The following is a 20,301-nucleotide window of genomic DNA, read 5'->3' on the forward strand; positions in this document are numbered from 1 at the left end:
TCTCAAAAAAATAAAAAATAAAAAGGGCCAGAAAAAACAAGGACAACACATGCCATAGACTATTGCAGAACACATAGGCAAATCACCCAAGAAGGTCTGGGGAGGCAAGAAGTCTCCTAGAAGAGGTGATATCTGAGCTGAGACTTAAAGGCTGACCAGGAATTACTGCAGCTGACAGAGGGGAGGGAACATAGAGGCAACAGCATGCATGCATGAATGGAGGCAAGAACATTGGCAAAGGGCCAAAATTCAACATCCATCATCATATCTAGCACCATGAATCTCTCCAGCAGTATTTGCCACTCTTTCTTGCCACCCTCCTTTGCCTCCTGCCTAGTCTGTGCGGTGGAACTCCTGTGATTCATATTCGCGAAGGTATATATCGGACTCCCCACAGGCCTTCTTTAAAATAACCAGGTCAGGAGAAACTTAAACTTCCCACTGCACTCTAGTTTTGCTCATCTCCCATAATTCTGATGGCCCATTTTTCAGTAAACTCAAGCTCAGAAATGCTGTCAGACATTCAAGATCACACGGCCAGTGACGACGGGGGGAAGATGGGGATGCAGAGGAGGTGGACCTGCCGCCTGTCGTCCCTTAACTCCAGAGGTAGTCTGAGCACACAGAGGCTTCTGGCCACGTGTCTGCCAGAGGGAGCATCCTCACAAGCTCCCCGCATGCTGCAGCGTATACAAGTGCGCTGCTGTGACCCTCTTTCTACACTGAGAAAGCTGAGATCAGTTTCCTCAGGGCCGTTTAATAAAGTCCTGCCGGTCGCCTCAAACATCCCATCCCTCCAAGGGCGTAAGACTTTAGGTCTTTCCCACCTCCCACGTGACTATGTGACATTTGGCGGGTAACTACATCTCATCTGTAAAATGGGTCTTGCGGGATCGTCCTTGCGTCCGTACAATCCCGCAGAAACCAGCAAAGAGCACACGCCACCCTCCGCACACGCGTTCCCCGACAGGAGCAGAGGAGGCGCACACAAATACCCGCAACCAGGCGGTGCGCAGGCGCACTCCGCCAAGTCCCGACGGGCGCTCTGTGGCTGCGCACTCGGCTGGCTTTGCGGCCGCACTGCTTGACGGCAGCGGTATCCGCCTCAAAGGCCAGTGTTGCCGGGGTAACAGTGAGCGCATGGGGCCGAGAAAGGTAAGGTCCCTGGGCGAGGAACGTGCGGCCCCAGCCGAATTTGGGTTTCGTTGCGAAAGGAAATCTAGCTCTTCCGAAAGCCTTGCAGGGCGAGAGCGGAAAGGGCCCAGGGACTGTGCTGGAGTCGCACAGCCGGCGGGGACGGAGAGCCAGGCTTCCTAGCACGCACGGTCACTGACTTCACGCCTTCCTTGTGCGCCTGCAGCCCTTGGTTCTTCTTGGAAACGCCGACGCCTTGTCCGGGGCTGGTGGGGCTGGGGCGCCAAGAGGCTGCTGACAGTGCCCGAGAGGACCCTCAGTCTCTGGTGGAGTTGGGTCGCGGGTGGGGGGAGCCAGGGTAAGAAGCAAAGGGGTAAGTTAAGACAGGGAGTTAGGAATTCGTGCGTCCCATAACGCTTTTTGGCGTGTGCGCAGTTTATTTGTATTAATAGTTGCAGCTGTCGCCTGGTAAGCACTTTCCACGTGGCAGGCCCTGAACGAGACACCTTCTGCAAAATTATGCATTTAATCCTCACAACAACTTTCAAAGGCTTATTATCTGTTTATATGGCTTATTCTCGGGTTCCAACTTGAAAGCTCCCCGGAGGCAGGATTGTTTGCTTTGTCCCTTTCATCCGTGCCGTCCTGAGCCCAGGAGGTGCGCAGCTGGAGCTCCAAACGTGTTTTGGTTGGGAGAAGGTGAGATTTGCTGGGTGGGAGGTTTTTAAACCAGGTTTGTTTGGCACCCAGTCCAGGAAAGTTGGAAATTAAATGGAGCCACCTCCCCCTTTTTGTTTGTGCTTCTAGTAGACATTTACCAGCACCTAAGAGGTGTTAGCTTGTGTGCTTAAGGGAAGAATTAAGAAACAGGCGTTGCTTTTAACAGAAAGTAAGAATACTTCATGCAGCTCCGGAGTCAGGTGTGCGTAGGTTGGGGAAAGGAGAAATAACAATTCCTCAGGGGTGCGCTCAGACCTTCTGCGTCACTTTCCCCATCTATAAATGGAAATAAAAATAGTCTTTACCTCAGGGGGCTATTGGGATTAAGTGAATTTGAATAGACCATGCTTTCACCAGTGTTTGGCTACATGCTAAAATCACCTGGGTTCACCCAGGAAATTCTGATGTAATTGATTGCAGGTCAGGCCCGGGCATGAGGAGTTAAGGGTAGCTAAGCTTGAGGACCACTCTGTGTGATGTACCACTCCGTGGTTTACTTTTCTTAACCTACTTTTTTCAGTCATCATTCTCTACTTAAGAAGCTCCGTGTAACTCCAATTCCAAACCAGCCTTTGCATACCGAACCTCTTGACGACTTACCCGGTATTTCCTGTACGTTTTTGTGCACCTCAGGCACCGCTCTTCTTGCCTGTGGAATGAAGATAGTACAGTCAGCTGTCCGTATCAGGTTCCGAATCTGTGGATTCAACCAGTCTTGCATCAAAAATATTTGGAAAAATAAATTTTGAAAACACATACACAAAAATAACGTTATTTACCTAGCATTTACATTGTATTAGGTATTATAAGTAATCTAATCTAGAGATGACTTAGGAGGATGGGTGTATGTTATATGCAAATACTACAACATTTTATTTAAGGGACTTGAGCTGTGGATTTTGGTAGAAGGTGAGTCCTGGAACCAATCCTGTGGATACCAAGGGATGACTATAGTACCCACATGTGCAGCACATGACACAGTTAGTGCCTGGCATCTTGTACCTACCTGTGACAGTTTCCTCTTCTTATTTTACTCACATCCCACCTCTTAACAGCATGCTGTTTTCCTGTCATGGCACTAAGGAACCATTTCTTGAATGTCCATTGCAGACATGGGGAATGCAGTGTTTTCTCCTCTGCTTTGCCTTTCAAGTTCAGCACAAGAGGACTCTTCCATGAGACTAGAGATCATCTGATTTGTCCTCTTGAATCTTTCCCCCTTGGAAAGTGAGCTCTACCTTCCCAGAGAGTTTCTTTCTATCTTCTCTAGAAGCCTCATGCTGGTATCTGTGAAGCTATTCTTGCAAGACATGGCCTGGGGGGATGTCTTTACTTCTGAATGTTTAAAAATAGCTTTATTGAGATACCATGTAATTCCATAAAATTCACCCTTCTGAAGTGTACAAGTCAGTGGTCTTAGTATTTGCGGAGTTATGTAACCATCATCATCACTGCAGTGTAATTTTAAAACGTTTTCATCATCCTTCAAAGTAAACCCTATGTCTGTTAGCAGTCACTCCCCATTTCCCACTTCTCACCGTCTCTGGCAACCTGTAAACTGTCTCTATAGATTTGTCTATCCCGGACACTTCATATTAATTGTCTCATCTGGTCTTTTGTGTCTGGCTTTTAGCATAATGCTTTCAAGTGTTGTTGAATGTATCAGAGCTTCATTCCTTTTTTATGGCCAAATAATATTTGATTATATGGATAGACCACATTTTGTTGATCTGGTCAACTATTGATGGACATTTGGATGGTTTCCACTTTGGGGCTATTATGAATAATAGTGTTGTGAACATTCACATACAAATTTTTCCATGAACATATATTTTCAGTTCACTTAGGTCTGTACCTAGGAGTGGAGTTGCTGGATCATGTATGTGTTTACAGTTTGAGGAACCACCAGACTCCTCCAGTCCCGTTCAATTTGAAGATGAAACTGGGCTTAGAGAAAGTGGGTTGTGCAAGGTCATAGAATAATAGTGGTGGCTTTGTATGTGTGGAAGGCCTCCTGTGAGCCCAATTCCTGAGGTGTGTGAAGCCACATGAGCAAGAGTGACACAAGAACTTGGATAATGGGGTGTGTTTTGTGGCAGGGACCCTTCCATCCCACACACTTGGGTTGGAGTACAGAATTCTTTCCATCAAGTGTCACAGCTAAGTCTGGTCTTTTTTAGGTGTGACAGTAGTCTGAAAGGGAAAAACGCTGAACAAATGAAGCAAACTAAAATACAACTCTTTATTTGTTGAGAGAATTTATTAGAGCTTCTTGAAGTTGGCCATTAAATCTTTTTTCATTGTTTAAAATCTAAGTGTAATATATACAAGTCAGATGCTGAGCAGAGGTTATTATAAAAGTGAAAAATCTCATAGAAGTCCAAACCGTTCCTGGAAGTCTTTCAAAAAGTGCCTTACTGGAGACCAACATCCTGCCCCCAAAAAGCAGTGTTTATTTTCAGTTTTAGAATAAATTATTGTATCTGCATTTGAGTACTAAATGTGATGGTTGGCTTGGGCTGAGGCATAAGTCAGCAAGCAAGGTAAAGTCTAGTCAAAATATGCTCCTAAGAAAATTTCTTAGGTTTTCTGTGAACATGTAGTAGATACAGTTTTGTTATAAACACTATACAGCAAGATGCATGCATAAATATAAAATGTACGAAATAATGCTCAGTATGTAATTCCTTCAAAGAACCTTATTTAGAAATTAATCTAGCATGTTGCTGCTTGGAACACTGGCAATTCTAGGAAGGTTCCAACTTCCCAATTCTTGTTTTTCATGGTCATCTTTGTAATTGATTTATCAGTTCCTCTAACTTTTCTTTAGTCTATGTTTCTCTGTGTCCTCATATAATTCCGCAACTTCTTCCTTGAGATGTTGGATAAAGATATCATTACACCTTGATTTCATTTCTCAGTGGTCATGGCACTCTTAAAGCCACTCACCTTTCCCTCCCTCAGCTTTGGCCACCTTCTTGACTATTTCAGGCTTGATGGCATCCCTTGTCAGTGGGTTGCAAGTACTAGAGTGCAGGAGCCACCTAAGTAAACAGTGTTATTTTTTCCCTTGTGAGGGCTTGGAGTCATGTATGTTAAACATGTGTATGATTTGGCTGCACTAGTTCTTCAAGCACCAGGTAAGCTCTCAATTGAAATCAAGTCTAGACCTAGTACTAAGGGAGCAGCAGATTCAAGCCTCCCGTCTGATTCCAGGAAAGCTGCTCCTTGAGTAGAATGTCTTGTACCATTTACATTTTTTTCCCTTGTAAATGGTTAAGTTTTCCTAGTTAAGTACATCTCTGTATCTGTGTCACACAATATGCTCACATTTACTTCCCTCCTTTAGACATTACTGGATCGTGCCTGTTCCATTAGCTCCCACCTGCTTTCTGTGTTTCCATGTATGTTACATACTTGTTTTGCCTTCTTGGGTCCTATGTATAGCCGCAGAGGGATAGGTACTGGCTTTGGCTTCCTTTTCTGCCTCGTAGTACTGGGTGCACAGTGGGTAGTTCCATTATTGCTCAGTAACCCTCCACCGCCTGACTTTGAGAAAATAGTCATGAGACAAAAGTAGACAGACCCTGCCTGTGCTTTCGGCAGAACCCAGGGAGAGGGTGTGGGCTTGGTAGTTCAGCAGACCTGCGTCATCTGATGCCACCACGTTTGGGATCCTTTACAAACCTCTAGCCTGAATCTGTTTCCTATTTGTAAAATGGTGTTGCTACTGCCCACCCTGTAATACTAATTATAGCTGATACATGCATAGTAATCATAGTGTGTCAGGTACTGTTCTAAGCACTTTATGGATCTTAACTATAAAATAGAGTCTGTTCTTATCCTGATTTTTGCAGATGAGGAAACTAAAGCACAGAGAGAGTCAGTGACTTTTGCCCAAAATCACACTGCTAGGAAGTGGTAAAGTTGATTCCAATGCTGATAGTCTGGCTTTAGAGTCCCTGCTTGAAGCCAGTAGCATTTGGTGGCATGTAATAGATCCTTAAATGATAACTGCTGCTGTCATTGTTATGATTTATTAATATACTTTAAAAATTGGGAGCTGATTGACCCAGTGTTTAGTATATATTTTAAGATATTCTTGGAAAGTGAAGTGCTCATGAGATTTAATTTGTTGAGGACAGGGTTTCAGTTTTGTCTTTGTATCCCCAGCACCGGTGATTATTAGGAATTCCTGGTAGTAAATGTCTATGTTGGGTAAGTGAAATGGAAGCAATCCTGGTAGACAGAAATCCGGTTGTGCTTGTTCTCAGGAGACCTAACCTTGCAGCTTCGGGCATGTCACTAGGTCTCAGTGTCATCAGGTAGAGTAGAAAGATTACCACTCATTTTCTGGGGGTTATTGTGGGGATTAACTGCACTATTCTAAGTCAATGTGATTTGCATTGCTCACGCAAACTGTTCTTATTACTTTTAGTTTATTGCTTTACAAATATTTGATTTCTTCACACAGACCACAAAGTTTCCTGAGCCTAAGTACAGATGTACTCATATTGTGGATCAAGGTAGCTATTGATTGTTTCTTTCTCTTTGTTGTCTACTCTTTCAAGAACGCCTCCTCTGAAAAATGGCAGAAGCAGTTTTCCATGCCCCAAAGAGGAAAAGAAGAGTATATGAAACTTATGAGTCTCCCTTGCCAATCCCTTTTGGTCAGGACCATGGTCCTCAGAAAGAATTCAAGATATTCCGTGCTGAAATGATTAACAATAATGTGATTGTGAGGAATGCAGAGGACATCGAGCAGCTCTATGGGAACGTAAGTGTGGGCGGCCTCGGTAGGGTTACTTTCAGACAACCCTGAGCAGGCAGTCCTTTCCTTCTCCCCATCCCTGCCATCCCCCCACACCAACCATGAACAATGTGTTTTCTTTCCTTGAAGTTTGGTCCAGTTGTAGGAAGAGTACAATTTGAATTGGTGCCCAAAAGCCATATGTTAGGGTAATAGAATGACGGATGGAGCACCCCTGCCCACAAACCTTTATTTCAGCCATGAAGTAGGGTCAATGGATTGACTTTTTTTTGTCTTTCAGTTGTAAAAGCAATGTATGTTTATTGAAGGAACAAAAAAAGTAATTTACAGAAATGTATGGGTAAAAGTGAAAATTCCCCACTCACTCCCATTCCATTCCCAGAGGTAGCCACGGTGTGGCATAGTGTCCCTGCTCAGGCACAGATCAGATGGGGCTCTGGCATGGGGCTGTGGCATGGAGCTCCTTATCTGCTGCCTCCCGGTGGGGGACCTCTTCTCAGATGAGGACAGGCTCTAGTTTTTATTGTTTTCTGGCATTGATCAAGTTGAATGAAGAATGGTAGTTCTTTAAAAAAAAGATTTTCCATAGTCTGTTCATTACTGTGGGCGTTTTTAAAAAGCAGCTTTATTGAGTTATAATTTACAACTATAAAGTTCTCCCATTCTAAGTATACAATTCAGTGATTGTCATAAATTTATGGAGTTGCACAACTCTCACCACAGTCCAGTTTTAGAACATTCCCATCACCACAGACTTCTCTTGTGCCCATCACAGTTAATCCCTGCTCTCATTGTCAGCCCAAGGCAGCCACAGATCAGTGTCTTGTCTCCATAAATGTGTCTTCTCTAGACATTTTTTAGAAGAGTGGGTGGCACTGAACATGGTGAGGCGGGAGTCTGAGTAGGCCAGGGGCAGCTCCTCAGGGAGGCCTTCATTCACAGTATGTAACATTAAGCAAGAGGCTTTATGAAGTGCTGAATGTGTAATTTATTCTTGTTTTTTTGTTGTTGGTGGTGGTGGGGTTGTTCTTGGTTGTTTTTTGAGACCGGGTCTTACCCTGTCACCCAGGCTAGATTGCAGTGGCGTGATCTCACTACAACCTCTGCCTCCCAGGTTCAAGTGACTCTTCCACCACAGCCTCTTGAGTAGCTGGGACTGCAGGTACATGACACCATGCCTGGCTAATTTTTGTATTTTTTGGTAGAGACAGCGTTTCACCGTGTTGGCTAGGCTGATCTTGAACTCCTGACCTCAAGTGATCTGCTCACCTCAGCCTCCCAAAGTGCTGGGATTATAGGCATGAGCCACCATGCCTGGCCTATTTATTCTGATTGTTAATCTAGATAGAGAAAGGGATATTTGTTTTTTTATTATTTAAATTTTCTATGTGTTTAAATATTTTATAATAAAAAGGGGAAAGATACATGTTGTTTTGGGAATCAGCAGGAATGAGAGGAATACTTCAGTCCTGGAGTACAAAAGAATCCAAGAGGTTTTTTTGCATCTGGTGGGCATGGCTCCTGCTTTCAGGTACACTGTGTTCCTGAACCACAAGTGGAGAAGAAACTCTGCCTCTGCCTGCCCTCAGCTTAACAAACCTAGACTGAAAGCATTAGTTATGGGATAATTGAGGTGTACTAAAAACTTACTAGTACTCTACAAACGATTAGAAAGGTATTATGCTGAGAACATCATTAGTCATCATTAGATAATCAGAGAGAAAATGTGAAGACCTGAAAAGTGGGGTGAACCTCTTGTTAACTCAGATGGATATAGTTGGCTCTCCATATCATGGGTTCCACTTCCATAGATTCACCCAGCCTTGGATAGAAAATATTTGGGGAGAGGCCGGGCACGGTGGCTTAAGCCTGTAATCCCAGCACTTTGGGAGTCCGAGGTGGGCGGATGACGAGGTCAAGAGATCGAGACCATCGAGGCCAACATTGTGAAACCCCGTCTCTACTGAAAATACAAAAAAAATTAGCAGAGCGTGGTGGCATGCACCTGTAGTCCTAGCTACCTGGCGGGCTGAGGCAGGAGAATTGCTTGAACCCGGGAGGTGCAGGTTGCAGTGAGCCGAGATTGCGCCACTGCACTGCAGCCTGGCACCTGGCAACAGAGCGAGACTCTGTCTGAAAAAAAAAAAGAAAGGAAAATATTTGGGGAGAAAAATTGCATCTGTACGAAACGTGGATTTTATTTTCTTGTCATTATGTTTTATTAAACATTATAGTATAACAACTATTTACCTAGCATTTGCATTGCATTAGGTATTATAAGCAGCCTAGAGATGATTTAAAGTATATGGGAGGACTTACATAGGCTATATATAAGTACTACACCATTTTATATTGGGGACTCAACATTCTGCAGATTTTGGTATCCACCAGAGGTTCTGGAACCAGTCCCCGCTTGTGGCTACTGAGGAGTTACTGTATATTCTACCCCAACTAAAAAACTGGTAACTAAACATAAGCTAACTTCGCTTTCTCTCTTCCTGAAAGGGTTATTTTGGAAAAGGTATTCTTTCAAGAAGCCGTCCAAGCTTCACAATTTCAGATCCTAAAGTGGTTGCTAAATGGAAAGGTAAAGTTGTTGCATCATTCAGTTCTTTTGACAAATTATCATTTTCCTTCATGTTTGATCTTATGCCTCAGGTTGTATAGTCAAATTCTAGAGAAGTAACATGTACACTGGCAATTTTACTACCAAAGTTAACACCTAGAATAATTCTAATCAAAGCAAAAGGGTTGTGATTGGGTGAAAATGTGTTTAATTTCTAGAATTATCAAGTGTTAATTGGGCTTTTTTGTTAAGTGTTTGCCTAGCAGAGTACTATGGTTGTGGCAGGTGTTGGTAGTTAAGTACATGCTCACCTGTTGCACTATGCAAATTTTTAAAATTTTATTTCCAGAATTAGAATTTATAATAGCCATGACATGTATCTTAAAACATACTAATGTATGTAGTTCTTCCTTGCTAATTCTCTTTAATTTACAAATCTTTTAACTTAGTGTATTTCTCTAAGGAATTCTTACAGTAGTTACTTAAGAACCAACACCAGCATGTTAAAACATAATTAGAAAGGATTTTTTTTAATGTATATAGAAAATACACAGATTAAAACTGCACTGAGATACCATTTCAACAATCACGCAAAAATCCAGAAGTCTGACAATATACCGCATTGGCGAGGACTTCAGAAACAGACTTTCTCTTGCATTGCTGGTGGTGTGCATGTGGTACGGCCCTTATGGAAGTGAATTTAGCGATGTTTAGCAAAATTATTTATGCATTTACTTTGTTTTCTTTTCCCCGTTTCCTCTCTCCCCTCAGTCCTTGGTAACCTTTATATGTTTTCTGTCTATTAATTTACCTTTTATAGATATTTCCTGTATATAAATACAGTTATACAATATCTGCCCTTTTGTGTCTGTTGCTTTCACTTAGCATATTTTTGAGGTTCATTCCTGCCATATAGCATATATCAGAACTTCATTCTGTTTTATAGTGGAATAGTATTCCATTATATGGACATAGTTCCTTTAGCTCATCTGCTGATGGATACTTAGGTTGTTTCTGCATTTTGGCTCTTCTGAATTATACTGGTGTGAACATTGGCATACATGTATCTGAGTCTGTCTTTAGTTGTTATGGATATAAACCCAGGAATGGAATTACTGGGTTATATGGTAATTGTCTGTGTAACATTTTAAGAAATAACCAAACTGTTTTCCACATTGGCTGCATCATTTTACATTCCCACCAGCAATGCACCAAAGGTTCCAATTTCTCCACATCCTTGCCAACACTTATTTAAAAAAATAATAGCGCTGTGGCTCATGCCTGTAATCCCTGAGCCCAGTGGATCACGAGGTCAGCAGTTCAAGACCAGACTGTCCAATGTAGTGAAACCCCATCTCTACTAAAAATACAAAACAATTAACCGGGCATTGTGGCGGTTGCCTGTAATCCCAGCTACTCGGGAGGCTGAGGCAAGGAGAATTGCTTGAACCTGGGAGGCAGAGGTGGCAGGAGCCGAGGTTGTGCCACTGCACTTGAGCCCGGGCAATGATGTAAGACTCCCTCTCGAAAAACTATATAATAATGGTAATAGTCATCCTAATGAGTGTAAAATGGTAAAAATTTTTCATTTTAATTAAGTCCAGTTTATCTATTTTTGTCTGCTATTGCCCGTGCTGTTGGTATCTATTTAAGAAACCATTGCCAAGTCCAAGTCATGCAGATTTTCCCAGTGTTTTCTTCTAAGAGGTTTATAGTTTGAACTCTTAAGTTGAGGCCTTTGGTCCATTTTGAGTTAATTTTTGTATACTGTGTAAAGTAAGGGTCCAGCTTTGTTGTTTTGCCTGTGGATATCCAGTTGTCCCAGTATATGCATTTACTTCTGATCCAGCAATCCCACTTCTAGGAATTTATCTTAACAGTACACTGACAAAATATGAAAAGAAATAGCACAGGGCTGTTCATGCAACACTGTAATATCCAAAGACTGGGAACAACCTATATGTTCATCAGGAGAGGACCAGAGGAATAAACCACGTTTATATGATTAATCCATATAATGAAAGACTGCAGAGCTGAGACAGGAATGGGGGATCACTAGGATATGCTGGTAAGCGAAGACAGCACAATGTAAAGGAAAGTACATGCTGTGCTGTGGTTTACCTAAAAAGATGGAAATATAAAATACATATTTTATTTTTTGAGACAGAGTCTCACTCATTCTATCATTGAGGCTGGAGTACAGTAGTACAATCTGCAATTTCAGCTCACTGCATCCTCTGCCTCCTGGGTTCAAGCGATTCTCTTGCCTCGGCCTCCTGAGTGAGTAGCTGGGATTACACGTGTGCACCACCACACCTGGCTAATTTTTGTATTTTTAGTAGAGACAGGGTTTCACCATGTTGACCAGGCTGGTCTCGAACTCCTGATGTCAAGTGATCTGCCCGCCTTGGCCTCCCAAAATACTAGGATTACAGGGACAAGCCACTACGCCCAACCAATTTTTTAAAATGGAAGGGTAACCCATAATTTTTAAAAATCCCAGTAGGGGCTGGGCGCGGTGGCTCAAGCCTGTAATCCCAGCACTTTGGGAGGCCGAGGTGGGTGGATCACAAGGTCAAGAGATTGAGACCATCCTGATCAACATGGTGAAACCCCGTCTCTACTAAAAATACAAAAAATTAGCTGGGCATGGTGGCACGTGCCTGTAATCCCAGCTACTCAGGAGGCTGAGGCAGGAGAATTGCCTGAACCCAGGAGGCGGAGGTTGCGGTGAGCCGAGATCGCACCATTGCACTCCAGCCTGGTTAACATGAGTGAAACTCCGTCTCAAAAAAAAAAAAAAAAAAAAAAAAATCCCAGTAGGAAGGGATGAAACAGGATGAAGAGAGAGGTAAGACTTTATAGATTTGACTTTGAAACCATATAAATGTATTACATAATTGTAAAACAAGTTTGGCTGGGTGTGGTGGCTCACACCTGTAATCCCAGCACTTTGGGAGGTCAAGGCGGGTGGATCACCTGAGGTCAGGAGTTCAACCAACATGGCAAAACCTTGTCTCTACTAAAAATACAACAATTAGCCAGGTTTGGTGGAGGGTACCTGTAATCCCAGCTACTCGGGAGGTTGAGGCATAGAAAGCACGTTTTTGCCATTGTTGACTGGACAGTATTGTATTAACTTTCTAGGTGTATGATTTTGTGAATCTTCAAATTCTCAGTCTTTCCTAGATTTTTAGTGTTTGTTCCCCTTATGGGAAATTTGCCTGAAACTAATAGAACTTCTTTGTTCCAGATGTGAAGACAAACATGCCTATCATCACATCAAAGAGGTAAGTCATAATGAACTTTGGCTTCTGTAAAAATTATGGTTTAAGTCAGATAGTTTTAGGTAGCCTTGTCCCGTGGAGCAGTCCAGTCCACACCTTTTTTTCTTTTCTTTTCTTTTTTTTTTTTTTTTTTTTTTTTTGTAGATATATCCTTGAAAGTTATGTCTGAATTTAATGTGGATCAAATCATTTTTAAAATGCCTTACATGAGTTTGTTTAAATACTATTTTGCCAGTTGAATTCTTTCCAAATTATGAATACTATCCTGTAAAAGCTATGTTATTAAGTCCTCATATGCTTGGGCCTAGATTTTGAGCCAGCCTTCTGCCGGGTGGGCACAGATGGTCTTGTCCCGCTTCCTCAAGCTACATTGTAGAGTCAGAGAAAGAGGCTTTCACAGAGCCCCTTCCTCATTTACTCCTAGACATTCCTGGAACGTTTCTCCCTAACTCCCCAAACACACATGGGCGGCCTGGCTGATTCCTGCATGTCCTCAGTCCTGCTCATGCATGACCTCTCCTGGGTTTCTCTCCTTACCACCGTCCCCTCCTCTGGTCCCCACAGTTCGCTTTGGCGTGCAGCACTCTCTTCATCTGTCATATGTGGGTTCAGATTGTCAAGAGACTGTTGGTTCTTGGAGAGCAGGGACCAGGCCCTTCTCCTCTCTGCACCTCCATACTTTGTGGTCCCTTGGTACAATTGTTGACTGTCTCCATCCATCCCCAACCTTTTTGTCCCTGTGGTACAGTACAAGTCTCAGCTGTTCCATGAAACCTTATAAAACTCCTCAAGTCCCCAGTGATTTTGTTCATCTTGCTTCTAGCACGTATAGGCAAAATCCAGCAGCTCCTTTTGGGTTACATGCCTGGCAACCCCATGGCCAGCGGGTGACAAGGAGGTGGTGGCACCAGGGAGATCTCAATAGCAGTTCTGGCTATAATCTCAGGCTGGGATCAGGAGTGGGATTCTGGTGTTTGAGAGGGACCTGCTAAGAAGCTGGCAGAGCCCCCAGCCTTGAAGGAGCTACAGTACAGACAGGTTGCCACAACAGAACCTAGGGGTCAGAAATAGTGGGAGTTCACCTGTCACAACTGCATTCTAGCCAGGCTAGCCGTAACGTGACGTGAGGTCAAGCCAGCTTGCCATGTAGAGGTTCTGCACAGGGAGACAGCAACCTCCCTGAAGAACATCCCTTTGTAAGCACTACAGTATCCCCATCCAGGAAGTTTCATTGACCCTTGTATTCATTTCCTAGGGCTGCTGTAACAAAGCACCACAGACTTAATGGCTTAAAACAACAAATTTATTCTCATGGTTTTGAACACCAGAATTCCAAACTCAAGGTGTCAGCAAGCTACAGTCCCTTGGAAGGCTCTGGGGGGGGCATCCTTCCTTGACTGCCTTCACTTCTGCCAGCTCCTGGCACCCCTTGGCATTCCTTGGCTTGCAGATTCATCGCCCTAATCTCTGCCTTCATGGTCACGTGGCATTCTTCCTTGTGTGTTTCTGTGTGTCTTTGTCCAAATTTTCCTCTCAGGGTATGGGTACATGTGTTATTTTGCCTCTTTTAAGGACACCAGTCACTATGTCCTTTCATTAAATTGATTTCATCTGCAAAGACCCTGTTTCCGGATAAAGTCATATTTGCAGGGACTGGGGCACATAGTCTGGGAGGTGTATGTTGTCCTACTATTCTTTACTCAAGGCCCCACAGTTACAGAGTTGCACTAAGAAGTGAAAATGGTAACATGAACTATTCACCAATAGGCAGGCCTCGCATGAACTCAGTCTGCATTCAGCATTCTCCCTTACATCCTCAACACTCTTGATATACCTTATTGTGGTATCATCTTAGCTGATTTTTCCTTTAACTGTAGTCTAACTGCCACATTCTCATTTTCTAATCCCTTAGCCATACTTTGATCACTTTCATAGACTTCATGAATCCTGCTTCTTTTTTGCAAGATTTAAATGTTCAATTTGCCATCAATTCGCATTGAATTTACATTACTACAACAAAGGACAAAGTGACATAGACTCGACACAGAGTGACAGTGCAGGAATGTTGCTTGAATAATGTATGCTTGGGATTAATTTTTTATAAGAAATTTTCAGATTATAACTCATTTCCCTGTGTGAACCTAAGGATGTTTAAAGATGTTATCAGCAAGCTACATATGCTCCCCAACCAAAACCAACACTTGATTTATTACTTGTTGATAACACTTGGAATCACAATCTAAATTTTGTTAAATATAAGACAAATTGATTCATGTTCATATTTTTAGATTAATTTTTCAACTTAAATACTTGTCATAATTGTTGTATTTTTTGTAGAAACAGAGCCTCGCTTTGTTGCCCAGGCTGGTCTTGTGCTCCTGGGCTCAAGTGATCCTGCCACCTCAGCCTCCCAAAGCACCAGGATTACAGGTGTGAGCCACTGCACCTGGCCATAATTGTTTCTTTACTGGTGCCTCTGAAATTCTGATTTCTATTTCAAGTGGATTCACTCAAATTGACCTTTTTCCAACAATAGTTTTCCTTGGGTGAAGAACACCTTCTGCATAACCCTTTCTGAAGGTAAGTGTAAGGACCCTTCTGTGATGCCTTTGGGGAATTGACACAGGTAGGGGTATGTCCCTGAAGGACCACCCCTGATGGTCGTGCTGGTCCCCCCACCCCGTTGTGGTCCTTTATTCCGCCAGAGTTTACTATGTGAACTCTGCATTAGGTAGGTGCTGGGGACCCAAGAGCGAGGAAAAGACCTAGTCCCCTTTCTTGAGGGATTTACAGTCTAGTGAGAGAGGAAGAGAAGTGAATAGTTGTGCTGTTCTGTAGTAGGCGTTGTAGAGATACCATCACCATCAGAGCCGACAAATGCTGACTACTTCAGCACTGCCAGTTCCAGTCCCAGTCTCTGAGCTTGCCTGCATTACCTCATTTCATCTTCTCAAGAAACCTTCAAGGGTAGATACTACAGATGTTTCCGTTTTATAAATGGGGACTTGGGTGAGGATTCAGTAGCTTGCCCAAGATTATATGGGCTCAGCGCTAGAGCCTGGGAGGCATTGATTTGGGTGTGCGTGCCAGCACTCCCTGAGCACCTTTCCAGGGCTAGGTATTCTGCCAGTGTTGGACCTGTGTGTCATCTCAGGTCCTCACGTCACTCCCATGTGGTGGGTCCCATTCTCCATCTTCAACAAGTGGAAGAACTGAACACAGGGAAGTGAAGCTCCTTGCTCAGGGTCAGTACGTGGACTTAGGCACTGTGACCCCAGAACCTGTGTGCACTCATCACTCTAAACCACTCTGCTGTGCACTTCCAGTGATAAATGGGCATTCATCAGTACGATAGGGAACAGTACCCTGTGTAAATAGGAGAGATGTGTGTTCAAGGGTGCAGGAGCATGAGAAGCCATGGTGTGTTTGGATGGGCATGTCCTGTGTCCTTGAGGTCCTGGATGATGCGGCTTTCCCCAGTCCTGTCACTGCTTCCAGTCGTGGCTGCTGCCTGGTCCCTCTACCATGCTCCCCCTTTTGCTTTCTGCTTTTTACTTCTCATTTCTCTTCCTGCAACTCCTCCAGCTCTGGGATTGATGGCAGCAGGACTTGGCTTTTTAAGGTGTTGCCAGCCAGCGAGAGGACGCCTTCAGCTCTGACCCATATATCATTGTCTTAGTCATTTGTATGTGTGGCTCTTTTCGTCATGTCTGACTTGGAGGCTTTCTTCTGTGTGCTCTTGGAGCCTCAGTCTCCTTTGACCCTTATAGTGATCCTCTGAGATCCTGAAAAGGGAACCCTGGTGTGGCCTGGTTCCAGTGTATAGCAGAAGAGCACAGAGGTAGAGATGCTAAGTGGCTTGGCTTAGAGCCACATGGAAGAGCCAACTCCAGGACCTAGACCTCCTGAGGCAGCATTCGTTCCCACACTGCTGCCTCTGCTCTCACAGAACAGCGAATTAAGACATTTCCATTTATTAACATCATCTTTTTAAATATACTTATTAAATATACATCTTTTTAAATATTGAGTCTGATTTATTTTCCAAGCCACTTCTAAAAACTCTACAATGATTAGTAGCAAATACAGTATTGATTGAACACTTCTTATGGGCTATGCACTTTACATGTTTTATTTAATTTTTGCTGCAACCCCTGGAGGTAGGTGCAGTTATCCCTGGTTTGTAGATGATTGCTGAGCCTTAGAGAGGTGGAGTCATTGTAGTGAATATGAGGACATGTTGGAGCAAGGACTGGAACCCACATCTGCCTTGACTGCTCTGCTGCAAAGAGCAGAGCAGTGCCCTCTGTGTGCTCCCTCCCTTCCAGGTCTTCTGGTCAAAGGAGGAACTGTTGAACCTTTAATTCAGTGGTTCTTTCACATGTTTTGAGTCAAGGAATTTGGCAAAGGCTGTGGGTCCCTTCCCCAGAAAAATATACATGGTCACAAAAATTTGTGTTCAAATAAAGAAAGTTTATAGACCCTGTAGTGCTAATACTTTTGTTGATATGAAGAGGTAAGATTCTTTTTAGATCTCTCACATGAAAGTTCTTTTGAATGTAAGCATGGGTGGCCACGTTCCAGGTAAGACACCCTGCTGGCTTGGGCGCAGCTATGTTCTTTTTCCTAATTTTAAAAGTAATGCATAGCAAGACGCCTTTGAGGTGGTAGTACTAATCTCTACATTTTATAGGTGGGAAAATTAAAGCACAGAGAAGTAATTTGCATTGCCACACAGTTATAAGTAACGGGGCTGGACAGAAAATGTGCAGCACCGTACTGTCCCTTGGGTATTAGGGTAGCCTTACCAGATGTTAATCTTTAGGATACAATTCCCAGTATACAGGGAGGCATCCCTGATGTTCATCCTCATGTGGTGTGAACAGGGTGTGGACAGCTTTGGGATTCTCAGGAATCAGGATTAAGCAACGACTAGTCTCTTTTTAGGTATAGCAGAAGCCAGTGTCCTTGTTGAATTGTGTGAGATACAGCAGTTCACAAACTGTGACATATTGTCTTTTTTTTTTTTTTAAACATTTCACAAATTTGTGTGTCATCCTTGCACAGGGGCCATGCTAATCTTCTCTGTATTGTTCCAATTTTAGTATACGTGCTGCCGAATCGAGCACTATTCAGTTTTCATCTATTCAGGTAAAAGAAGGTGAAAAGTAAAATTACATCTACCTTCTCACAAGCCGTGTGTTGTCTGGGATGCCTTTCAGACTGATCACTGTAGGTAGAGGCAAAAAGCACTTGAGTTTCACAATGTCTTTGACCTTCTGATCTTCAGATTTCCAGCATCTGGTAGTTCTCACATCACATGAACACATCCCAGCAGCCTAGGCATAAATGTTTTGCCCTGTTGTTTTCCCTATAATTTTTTGTAACTTGGGAAGTGTTTAGTAACTTGGATGTTAGCTTCAAGTTTTAGAAACTTAACATGAATTTTCTCATTAAAATCTACTCTGAAAAGTAGTGTGGGGAAAAGGGCCATTTCTGTTAGAATATTTGAGTTTTTTACATTAGCCAAATCATTCCTCTCCTTATCCTGTGAAGAGGTTAGTAGGCACTGTGATGAATAGTTATTGAAACCCTCATTTTGCTTTCCAATACTAAACAAAAGCTCTTTGTATTATGAATGGCATATCTATCTGGAAACATTATGAGATTCAAAATTGAAAATAGTACAAAACAAGCTGGACTCGGTGGCTCACGCCTGTACTCCCAGCACTTTGGGAGGCCGAGGCAAGCAGATCACTTGAGGTCAGGAGTTTGAGACTAGCCTGGCCAACATGGTAAAACCCTGACTCTACCAAACATACAAAAAATTAGCTGGGTGTGGTGGCACGAGCCTGTAATTCCAGCTATTTGGGAGGCTGAGGCAAGAGAATCGCTTGAATCTGTGAGGTGGAGGTTGCAGTGAGCCAAAATCATAGCACTGCATTCCAGCCTGGGTGAGAGGTGTAGGTTGGAGTGAGCTGAAATCATACCCCTGAACTCCAGCCTCAGTGTCACAGCGAGACTCCATCCCAAAAATAATCATACAACAAAATGAATCCTGAAAAAGGATGGCCATTTTTTGTTTATTAACCTAAATCACTTAATCTACCAATTTTAAATTAGATAAATTGTCATAGTTTGTTAAACAGGGGGTTAGATTTTTTTTTTCCCCAAATACAAATAAAATGAAACTATGTTAGTAAAACCAAAAAAACAAGGAGTAATATATTGCTTGTTGCAGAACACTCAGTAATACTGCTGTAAACATTTTGTTGTATCACCTTCCAGTCTTTTTCATGTACTTTGTTGTTTTTTTCTTTTTTTTTTTTTGGGACGGAGTTTCGCTCTTGTTACCCAGGCTGGAGTGTAATGGCGCGATCTTGGCTCACCGCAACCTCCGCCTCCTGGGTTCAGGCAATTCTCCTGCCTCAGCTTCCTAAGTAGCTGGGATTACAGGCACGTGCCACCATGCCCAGCTAATGTTTTGTATTTTTAGTAGAGACGGGGTTTCACCGTGTTGACCAGGATGGTCTCAATCTCTTGACCTCGTGATCCACCCGCCTCGGCCTCCCAAAGTGCTGGGATTACAGGCTTGAGCCACCGCGCCCGGCCTTGTTGTTTTTTTCAGTTTTTGAATTCGAGTGCTATTTCTAACAGTATTTCTGTCTTGCAGGTATCAGCGTAGTGTTGAGTGGGCGGCAGAGCTGATGCGGAGACAGGGGCAGGATGAAAGTACAGTGTGCAGAATCCTCGAGGATTACACGAAACCACTTGAGCATCCTCCTGTGCAAAGGAATGAAGAGGCTCAAGTGCATGACGAGCTTAACTCTGGAATGGTTTCCAACATGGAAGGCACAGTGCAGGGAGAGACACCTTCTGTGGTAAACGGGGACCCTGGAAAGTCAGGTGGTATGGGCGATCCCAGTGAGCCATTAGGCTGCCTGCAGAAGGGCTCTGGGTGTGACCCACCAACAGATGGCTTTGAGAAAAGTGTGGGAGAGGACTCTTCACCTCTGCCCCAAGTCGGTTGCTGCAAACAAGATGCCCTCATCCTCCAGCATGGACCTCACCTTGAGGACAACAGCCAGCATGTCAGTCTCCTGCATGCTGGGGACAAAGGGCCTGACCACGAGTATGTGCTGGTCGAGGAAGAGGAGTGTGCCATGAGCAAGAGGGAGGATGCCCCAAATGAGGAAGTAAGTAGAAGAAAATAAATTGCTTCCTCCGAAGCCATTTGCTCCTGGAGATATTGGCTAATAGGGATGTCTTTTGCCTGCAGCTGGTAGCTGGCCTATTGTAAGATCCAAGGGAACCACCAGGCTCTGGGTCTGGGCCACAGCAGCTGTGAGGGTCTTTTCTGTTTTGTTTTATTTGAGACAGAGTCTTGCTCTGTTGCCAGGTGCCAGACTGGAGTGCAGTGTTGCAATCTCGGCTCACTGCAACCTCCTCCTCCCGGGTTCAAGTAATTCTCCTGCCTCAGCCTCCCGAGTAGCTGGGACCACAGGTGCACGCCACTACACCCAGCTAATTTTTGTATTTTTTTAGTAGAGACGGGGTTTCACCATGGTCTCAATCTCTTGACTTTGTGATCCGCCCACCTTGGCCTCCCAAAGTGCTGGGATTACAGGCATGAGCCACCATGCCTGGCCTATGAGGGCCTTTTCAACTAAAACCCCAAAGTTGGTGAATAACTTTTTAAAATTTTATAAAATTAAAGCAAGGCCAATAATATTTTCTCCTTTATTTGGGAGAAAACAAAATGCGGTGATAATTACGCATCATTTTGAGTATAGCTGAGCAAGAAGGGCTCACATGTGGAAGTC

General features: G+C 43.5%; 1 protein-coding gene and 1 non-coding gene across 5 annotated transcripts in view; one reads left to right on the forward strand and one right to left on the reverse strand.

Moving 5' to 3' along the window:
* Positions 1-1,049: 1,049 nt before the first annotated feature.
* Positions 1,050-20,301, forward strand: part of TSEN2 (tRNA splicing endonuclease subunit 2) — a 49,511-nt gene continuing 30,259 nt past the window's right edge. For 2 of the 4 annotated variants that reach the window (XM_032262278.1, XM_032262280.1), the window contains exons 1-5: positions 1,050-1,155; positions 6,426-6,631; positions 9,131-9,212; positions 12,445-12,481; positions 19,152-19,674. In XM_032262278.1, coding sequence (XP_032118169.1) covers positions 6,443-6,631; positions 9,131-9,212; positions 12,445-12,481; positions 19,152-19,674 — 831 coding nt within the window. In that variant the 5' untranslated portion in view covers positions 1,050-1,155; positions 6,426-6,442. The other 2 variants (XM_032262281.1, XM_032262279.1) reach the window with 2 other exon arrangements.
* LOC116539440 lies at positions 17,501-17,607 on the reverse strand. The gene has a single exon (XR_004264046.1). It is a non-coding gene; the product is annotated as a U6 spliceosomal RNA (small nuclear RNA).

The sequence above is a fragment of the Sapajus apella genome, unplaced genomic scaffold (genome assembly GCF_009761245.1).
Source record: "Sapajus apella isolate SASKATOON/1434 unplaced genomic scaffold, GSC_monkey_1.0 scaffold128, whole genome shotgun sequence".
Taxonomy (NCBI): Eukaryota; Metazoa; Chordata; class Mammalia; order Primates; family Cebidae; genus Sapajus; species Sapajus apella.